We start from the raw sequence: 8762 nt of genomic DNA, 5'->3' as shown, positions 1-8762 counted from the left end.
AGTTTCTCGTTGGATTAATTATGTTATATTCACGCATTATGAACTGGAAGTTCAACAAATTATTATCGACTGCCAAATGAGTGAAATTTCATATACATGTTATATTGCACCACAAATAATTGAAGTCCTAGATGGACGAATTTGATTCAATGCTTATTGACGCCAGAAGCGTAAATGACCTATTGGTTCCCAAGATAAATAATCCGCGGATTACAAAATCAAATAAAGAACTCAAATCATTTCGAAACCTCATGAAGAGGATCGTCCTGAAGACGATAATCCCAATATATTTTGCACGTGCACTAAATTATCGTAATATTGGGATTACGAAACAACTAGACCAAATATTATGGGAAATGGTGAAAATTTAGTTTTAATAAAGTTGCCATGAACTTTGGGAATACGTGAGAATCATATAAAAGAAAAATGATAGTTGTCGACAACACTTTTTGCCTCAACAAATTGTTAGTTCAATTTGAAGATTATTTGGATCCAAAACAAATGATATTAGAGTGCCAGAAGCACTGAAAAATATAGAAATAAACAATGAGGCAGAGCCGAACTCGCTAAATGAAAATAATAAAATGTTAAGCGAGATTAGTAGCTCAAGGGTTTGAGAAACCCAAAATCAATCAAATATATTCTCATGTTATAGATGGCATTATGTTTCGTTATTTATATAACATTTATGGCAGTAATCATTGACATAGATATCAAATTTATGGACATTATGGTTGTATTATTATATAGGTCATTAAACATAAATATATATATATATATATATATATATATATATATATATGTGTGTGTGTGTGTGTGTGTGTGAAAGTCCATAACCAACTAAGAAAGTTCTTCTTGAAGAAAGAACATTTATGAATATTCAAAACTTATGAGAAAGTGAACTAATATCTAGCGGTGAAGTTTCAATAGAAAGACTTAGTTAAAACTAAGTATTGTCTCGACCTGAAGATCGAGAATTTGGGGGTATTTCAAATCAATCGACTGTATTTTATATGAATTCGCCGACCTACCCGAAGAAATTTTTGAATAATATCACATTGTTTAGCTACCAAATAGCTATTATATCCCTTGAAGTGGATAAGTAGTCACCTAGACCAAGAGAAAATAATGAAGTTATTTAGGACCCGAAGTTCCTTACTTGTGTGCTATTGAAGCACTACTTTTATCATGCATGATATACAATTCGAAGTTGACTTGCTAGCAAGATTTAATGTTTCTCCAAGAAGGAGAATTTTAAATGATATTAACCATGTTATTGGTTATATTCAAAGCAAATTACAATTGGTCTATGTTATGAAAGAAATCGAAATTCAAAATTGGTGGATGATGTTGATAATTTATTTAATTTCAAAAACTATATTGAACACATTCAAGATTGTTATCTTGAGGGGGAGCATGATCTTTTAAATAGTTTCGAAAATTAGACTTTGAAGGTCAATGGCCCTGAAGGCCAAATGGTTGTACTCTTTTTCCTTAGACTAGGTTTTTGTTCCATTGAATTTTTCCTAGCAAGGTTTTAATGAGGCAGCATATTTTTAGGGTTAGTCATTTAAGGGGGAGTGTTGTAAATATATATAAAATATATATTTCCCTATTAAATGACTTAATCCTAAACCCTAACCCTAGCTTTGTATCTCCTATAAATAGAGGCATTTAGTCCTCATAATAAGACGCTCCTGCAGATTTATTCTCTCTACGCTCTCTACGCTATTCTCTCTTCTTCTACTTTTCTCTCCACTTTCAACAAAATTTGTAATTTTAGTGTGATTTTTGAAGTGTGGCGAATTAAATCACAACCTTTTCAATTTTTGCAATTTCGTCTCCTCAATTTTTTCCGGCCATCGGAGTGATGAGTTGGAGCTTATGTGAATTATTTTTTTCCACGTAATTAATTTCTAACTAAGATTAAAACGAAATCAAAACCTAATTCTTTTATTTTACTTCTTTTTCGTCTTTTATAAAAATATATTTGATGTCTATCTTAAGTTAAAGATCATGACAAGATCTTCAATTTGATTTAAAATTCATTAAATATGAATTTGAAATAAATAATTTATTATAATTTAAAATTTTAAAGTGATTATTTTTCTCTCTCCTATCTTTTTTACAATATTCTTTATTTTTTTCTCTTTCTCCTTATTTTATTATTATATTATTTCTATTTGTATCTCTTTCTCCTACAAAATTTATATATCTTCTCTTATCTTATGATTAAAAAAATATAATATTTATTTGTTGAATTATTTTATCAAAGCATACATAAAAATATTTAAATTAAAAATATTAATTAAAAAATATAATGCACAATTATCAACAAATATCGAGATTAAAAAAGTATTTGTTAATTTTAATTTTAATAGAAAATAATAATCAATAACAAAAAACTTTCGGTAAATTTAATTATTATTATACAATACTCATTGAACTTAATATTATACTGCTACTCATTAAGTTGATAAAATTATTACTATACATTATGTTAAATCAAATACTAATATTTAAATTAATATATTTTTTGTTATTAATTAATAAGATTCATAAATAATACTCCCTCTGTCCCGCCCAAGATACTACATATTCCTTTTTGGGTTGTCCCAACGAAGATGCTACATTTCTATATTTGGCAAAAATAAGGAATTTTAAACACTTAATTAACACTAATTAAGTATTTCCTTATTACTTTCTCTCTCCTACTTTATCACTTTATTACCTTCTCTTTTTTATTTTATCACTTTATTACTTTCTCTCTTCTACTTTATCACTTTATTATTACACACTTAAAACATTAATCTACATCTCCTTAAATCCCGTGTCGAAAAGCAAATGTAGCGTCTTGGCCGGGACGGAGGGAGTAATATTTTTACATAATTTCAAATTTTAAAAATAAATAAATATATTGTGGCCGTGCATCGCACGGGAGGGCGTACTAGTTTAAGGAAAATGGGGGATACTGAAATAAGTTCGACGAAAAAGAAGAAAAATAAAAGAATTAAGTTTTGATTTTATTTTAATCTTAGTCAGAAATTAATTACGTGGAAAAAAAATAATCCACATAAGCTCCAACTCATCACTCCGGTGGCCGGAAAAAATTGAGGGGACGAAATTGCAAAAATTGAAAAGGTTATGATTTAATTCGCTACACTTTAAAAGTCGCATTAAAATTGCAAATTCAAAATTGTTCGTGATTTTATTTGCAAAACCCCTTCTTTAAAGACTAAACTGCTTTTATATATATATATATATAAGGGTGGGCTAGAATAAAAACACATTTTTTTGTATAAACTATAAACGAATTGAAATGTATGAATTCTATGTAGAACACGTATGAATTTGCTGTGTAACTGTATGAATTATGAAAAATAAATTTTTCGTTACCTTTGAGATTCGAACTCAGGATCTGAATTCAACCAACAAGATGATGAATCAACCGTAGATCTTGATGATATAAGGGCTGAAAATTGTTCATATTTTATACAAAAAAATGTGTTTTTATTCTAGCCATCCCCTATATATATATATATAATTTTAGTTGATGTATAGTTTTATTATCATATTGGATTGAAGGTCACTTCAAATAATGTTTCGAGAGGTTTTGGATGATGATTTGCCCAAGGGGCTGTCCACTACACGATGGTTATGACGATCAAGTGAACTATCGTGTAGTGGGTCACTCTATACGAAATTTGTAATACCGATAATGTTTATAACTTACTTCCTCCGTTTTTTTAAGTGTCCCATGGAAAAAAAGTACATATATCAAGGAGGTTAGAGTATTACTTTTGTGCCCATATTTATTATTTTCAAAGTGTAATAAATTTATTCTCAAATTTTGAAATAGGACACTTAAAAAGGGGTAAAGTAGGAACTTTGTTATTTTTTATTCTCAAATTTTGAAATAGTACACTTAAAAAGGAACAATAAATTTATCTTAATAGGACACTTAAAAAAAACGGAGGGAGTATAGCGTTATTTAATAATCAAATACATTTTCATCTATTGCCATGAACGTAACAACATTGTCTTCATCTATGTACTTCGTCTCTCCCAACGACCACTATGTTGTAGAAGAATATGTTGCTACAATGACATAAGTAATTCACAAGATTAATTCAGAAAAAAACATTTCAGTTAGGCTCAATCAAATTTCATAAGCTCGTGGCGCCGTTCTCAATCGAAATGCAATTTTAAGATGGAAGGAATAACAATTTTAATTTTTATAACCAATATATTTAAAATAATAAAATTAATTATAAGATATAAAATTGAGATAGAAAATCTCATCTATATCTGAATATCCGATAGACCATGACATATCACGATTTTACATAATTATTTACGTAAGAAAGGTTGGAACCTTCCTCAAAATAAAACAAAACAAAACAAAATAAAAACAAAAAGAGAGAGATAGAGAGAGAGAGATGAGGTTGCAGTTGGAAGCCTTCCCCGCTCGACCTTCTATTGAATAATAAAAAAATAGTAATTTCTTTTATCAATAAAAATGATTTTCATATGGGTAAACATATGTAGTAAAAAGTTGTAATAAGGGGCTGTCTAGCGGGGGGTGTCACTTTAACTTTAAGCCAATTTCACTTTAGGTTGGACTTGTTGATTGTAAATGGTGCGTATTTACACTTAAGTCTTTTGATAATTCAATTTAAACAAGAAAATGTATTAGTAAGCAAAAAATATTAAGTATTAGGCGGTGATCATTATGCAATAATTTAGGGACATGATTGCACTTTCTACTAGTTAAAGTTAAATCGGATAAGTGATCTTAATAAGAAAAATACATGCAGAAAGTAACTATATTAAACCTTTTCCCTAAAAAAAGATTTTAAAAAATACAGCTTAATTATTCCACTTGTCAAAGAAAAATTATTAGATATTGACACTCGTCCCATGTGTATCACAACGTACTCCTAGCTACATGATTAATCTTCACAAAATTTTGAAGTATATTTTCTCAAGTTTCGAGAAAAAGATTATAATGAGTCGTTTGATCGGTAAAATGACAGCTCAGAACTAAGTAATTATAAACCCCATTATAATCCCTATTTAAGTAGCCGCCACATTTTTTTTGCTCTCTTTTAACGTTAAGGAAGATTTGTAGTCGGTATTTGAAGTGAGCTGTGAGAGAAATTAATCCCATTTTTATATAATGTAAATGTATTTCTAATACTACCAAACGGATAGATAGCATAATATCTAAATCCTAAAAGGAAATGAAAAATATGGAGGGAAAAAAGCATGGCCCATTGTGATGGATAAATACAAAATTATTGCAGGAGGAATCATTGAGGTCCAATAAAACTTTACTTTCAGTACAAACATGATACGATCTTAGAATTTAAAATTTTCACCGGTTTGGGAATGGACTATCTCACTGCCTCCAAAATTCTATTTTGCCAAAAAACAGAAAATATTATTTTTTGTCTGTAAATAAGTACGACGGTGAAAATATTTTCAAAGTGCCAATTATTGGAGTAGTTTTTACTGTGGGATCTCTGTGCCTTGCGATTCGATATCTCTGTTATATATGAAATGTTAGTACATTATATTTTTCTTTCGCAGCCATTGAATATATTGTACTGGCATTCTTTTTTCCTTAAAATGGAATACTAGTTAGTACTAATAACTGGAATTAGATTCATGTAACAACGGAAATCACGTCGATAAATAAATTAATAAACCAATATATGGGATCTACTGTTTTATTTCTTAACTAGTAGATTAATTGAGGGAAAAAAAACTCTTTTTCATATATTATGTGGATTAATTGTTTCATTCAGATCTTTTCTTCTTGGTTAAGAGCCACCCCCACAACAGAGAGAGATCCGTGATTAGGGGTGACTCTATAGATTTTTCATTCAATTTCTAAAAGTTTAAATTAAAATTTGAGAAGTACGATAATTAAAATAGAAAATTACATTATAATTAATTGGGTAAAATAAAATAAAATAAAAAAAATTGAAAATTGGGCACACATCAAAATTTAAAATCGATTTTTTTTTTTAATATGATGCATACACACGCCTCATATAAATACCAATGAACCGTGCTCGTTAGAGCCGCCTATCGAGCCTAGGAGCTCGGCAGCGGGGCGGGGCTCGAGCCCCATCATGGATCCTCTAAAGTGAGATGTAAAAGATACAACAGAAAATAAAATAGTGATTTGGAAAGAGAATCCCAGTAGAAAAACATGATAATTTTAATTTTTGTTCACCGATTTTTTCACATGAAATTTTATTTCCCAACATTAAACTATGATGTCCATAAAATCACTCGCTCTCTACGATAAATGATATAAATAATGTAATAATAAATAAATTTTTTCTTTGTGATGATCCAAAATTCAATGCCAATATCTAAGTGAAATTGGTCTCTCTGAAATGATCAGTCATATATATATTGTCCTCTTCATTAGAATTTAGGACCTTTAATTTATTTAAACTCAAATAAACAAATATGGTCGACATCTGAAGATCTTGTGTGTTGATAGAGGTCTAGCTAGGTCCAAGTAAAAACAAAAAAATGAACAAATATGATAAATTAAGAAAAAAGAAATATGGGCTTACGCTAATAAAAACAAGTGGTAGCAAATGTAATATGGTGTTGTTTGCGGCAGAAACATTCTTAATTTGCATTGTGTGAATTGGAATAAAAATAGTTTGGTCTTACAAAATCCGAGGACCTACCTAAGTTGCCCATCACAGCATTCTTGAAAGTAATGGCTTCCTGAGCTTGCGAGCACGACCTCTGCATCTTCACCCCGCTCAAGCTATTGCGAGACTCCATCATCTCATGGAGCGACAGCCTCCTCTTCGGGCCGCCCTCGGGCCTCTGCTTCGGCGCGCTGTGCGACCTCACCTTCGCCTTGAACGACTGCGTCTTCGCCATGTAGCTCGGGTGGTTGTCGCCGTAGCTCCTCAACAGGCTCTCGCTCTTCGCCGGCGTCACCGGCCCGCTGCACCCGCCGAATCTCGGTGTGCTCTGCGCCGTCGACAACTCCTCGCCCCACTCCTCGGCCGTCGGGTTTCGGGCCGGGATTCGGCATTGGAACGGCGCCTCCGCCGCCATCCATGAGTTGGCCCGCCGGGATCTTGATTTGGGCCGGCAGCCCGTGTCCACCTCCACGATTTTCGGGCTCTCGTCGAATGAATTCACCGCCGTTTCGAATGACGCTGACAGCCTTCTGCTGTGGAATGATGACGGATGCTCGCTTCTTTCATCCTCGTACCTTTCCTGAAATTTATAATTAATCCATCATTTATATTTATTTGGCCCGAATTAATTGATGGGGAAAATTGTGAATTTTGAGGGGTTGGATAGTGACCAGGGGTATTCGGGCCTGGTAGTGAGGGGGGAAACTGTCGTCGTTGCTGATAAGGCGTCGCATTTTCTCGGCCCGAACACTAGCTTGGGCTCTTATGAGGGCTTGCATGCTTTGAAGAGTGGCGGCCGCTTGTTTACGCACCAAAAATCCCCTCACCAGAGCCTGAATCTTCACCAGCCCCTTCAGGGCCCGAAGAGCCTTTCGGGCCTTCACAAAACACGAAGAATTAGATTAACAAATACGAATGACTTGTGAAGTGACATCTAACTATCTATGTAATAAGAAAATGGATTACGTAAATCGAGCTAAAAAATAAATAAATTAATAAAGAGTACCAGGAATCCACGAAACAGTGATTGAATCTTGACAGCGGCCCACTTCTCCCTGCTCCCACCGAACACGGCGGTGCCGCGGCCCTGGCTGGTGAGGCGGACCACTGCGACAGCGGCCTGGGCGGCGGCGACGGCGGCGTCAGCGGCGGCGGCGGTGGCGGCGGCGACGGCTATGGCGTGCTTGCTCTGCTCCTTGTCGTTGTCGCTGTAGAAGGATCTGAGCCAGGCGGCCTCGGCGGGGGTGATGTTGGGGGGAATGGTGGTGGGGTTGTGGCAGAGGTGGCCGGAACCCCAGCGGGCGGCGGGGTATTCCTTGTCTTTGTTCTTTATCCCAAAAAGGCCCTTGAACCACCGCGCAGCTCTTCCCATTCCGCCCGGCGGCGTGGTTTAGAGGTGCAGAGATGGGTTGTGAGGGCTTGAGAGTGGAGAATCTAGCTACGCTGCTGCTTCCATTTCATGAAAAAGCTGCCTTAAAAGCACACTGTAATACTGTGTGAGAAAAGATAAACAGGAATTCTAAAAGTAAATCTCGGATATTACATATGCACTGCAGCACCACACACAGAGACTGAGAGAGAGAGAGAGAAGGAGCAATTATTTTTATTGGAGTATTTGGGCTGCGAGAGGGAGATTAAAATGAAAATGAAAAAAAGAATACAGCTAGCAAATATATTTGCTGACTGAAGGAAAAGGCTAGCAAGCTCAAAACTGTTAAGTACGAAGCAACTTCAAAAAAGTGCAAGGGAAGCCATTGTTTATTTGGATATTAAAATCTTGAGAAAATACCAACAAAACAAAATACGTATAACAAATATCGTGGGTTCCACTGTAAAAGAGTGGAAATAGGAATAATCCGACTGGAGTTTCTTGTCTCAACCACTTAGGACTGTTTTTCTTACTATTATCAAATGAATTCAAAGTATTAGTTTGGTTAAAGTCTACATTATATATACATATATCTTTATTTATTTGAAAATAGGAGTAGTTTTTTACACTTAACTTTGTTTAATTTTCATAAATGACTAATGAGTACCCAGTTACATTTATGAGGATCTCTATAAAAACGCGAAATGCAG

General features: G+C 33.9%; 1 protein-coding gene across 2 annotated transcripts; it reads right to left on the bottom strand.

The window, feature by feature from the left end:
- Window positions 1–6598: 6598 nt before the first annotated feature.
- Window positions 6599–8388, bottom strand: LOC130985881 (protein IQ-domain 26-like). 2 transcript variants are annotated; one of them, XM_057909055.1, is made up of 4 exons: window positions 8227–8383; window positions 7690–8151; window positions 7355–7561; window positions 6599–7263 (listed from the first exon to the last, which is right to left on the bottom strand). In XM_057909055.1, exons 2-4 carry the CDS (start codon window positions 8053–8055, stop codon window positions 6655–6657), a joined length of 1182 nt encoding a protein of 393 aa, XP_057765038.1. In that variant the 5' UTR covers window positions 8056–8151; window positions 8227–8383; the 3' UTR covers window positions 6599–6654. The 2 variants fall into 2 exon arrangements, with proteins under 2 accessions (XP_057765038.1, XP_057765032.1); XM_057909049.1 differs by having other exon boundaries at window positions 7690–8388.
- Between the last annotated feature and the right edge of the window lie 374 nt (window positions 8389–8762).

The sequence above is a fragment of the Salvia miltiorrhiza genome, chromosome 1, assembly GCF_028751815.1.
Source record: "Salvia miltiorrhiza cultivar Shanhuang (shh) chromosome 1, IMPLAD_Smil_shh, whole genome shotgun sequence".
Classification (NCBI taxonomy): domain Eukaryota; kingdom Viridiplantae; phylum Streptophyta; class Magnoliopsida; order Lamiales; family Lamiaceae; genus Salvia; species Salvia miltiorrhiza.
The sequence above is the reverse complement of the archived record's forward strand: the minus strand, read 5'-3'. Positions and strand labels throughout refer to the sequence as shown.

Bases quoted from the DNA above. Each gene is read 5' to 3' on its own strand.
- LOC130985881 (XM_057909049.1), bottom strand. From the start codon at position 8,055: ATGGGAAGAGCTGCGCGGTGGTTCAAGGGCCTTTTTGGGATAAAGAAC. The intron at 7,562-7,689 runs GTACTCTTTATT...TGTTTTGTGAAG, and splicing joins CACTGTTTCGTGGATTCCTG to GCCCGAAAGGCTCTTCGGGC. The intron at 7,264-7,354 runs GTCACTATCCAA...TATAAATTTCAG, and splicing joins ACCAGGCCCGAATACCCCTG to GAAAGGTACGAGGATGAAAG.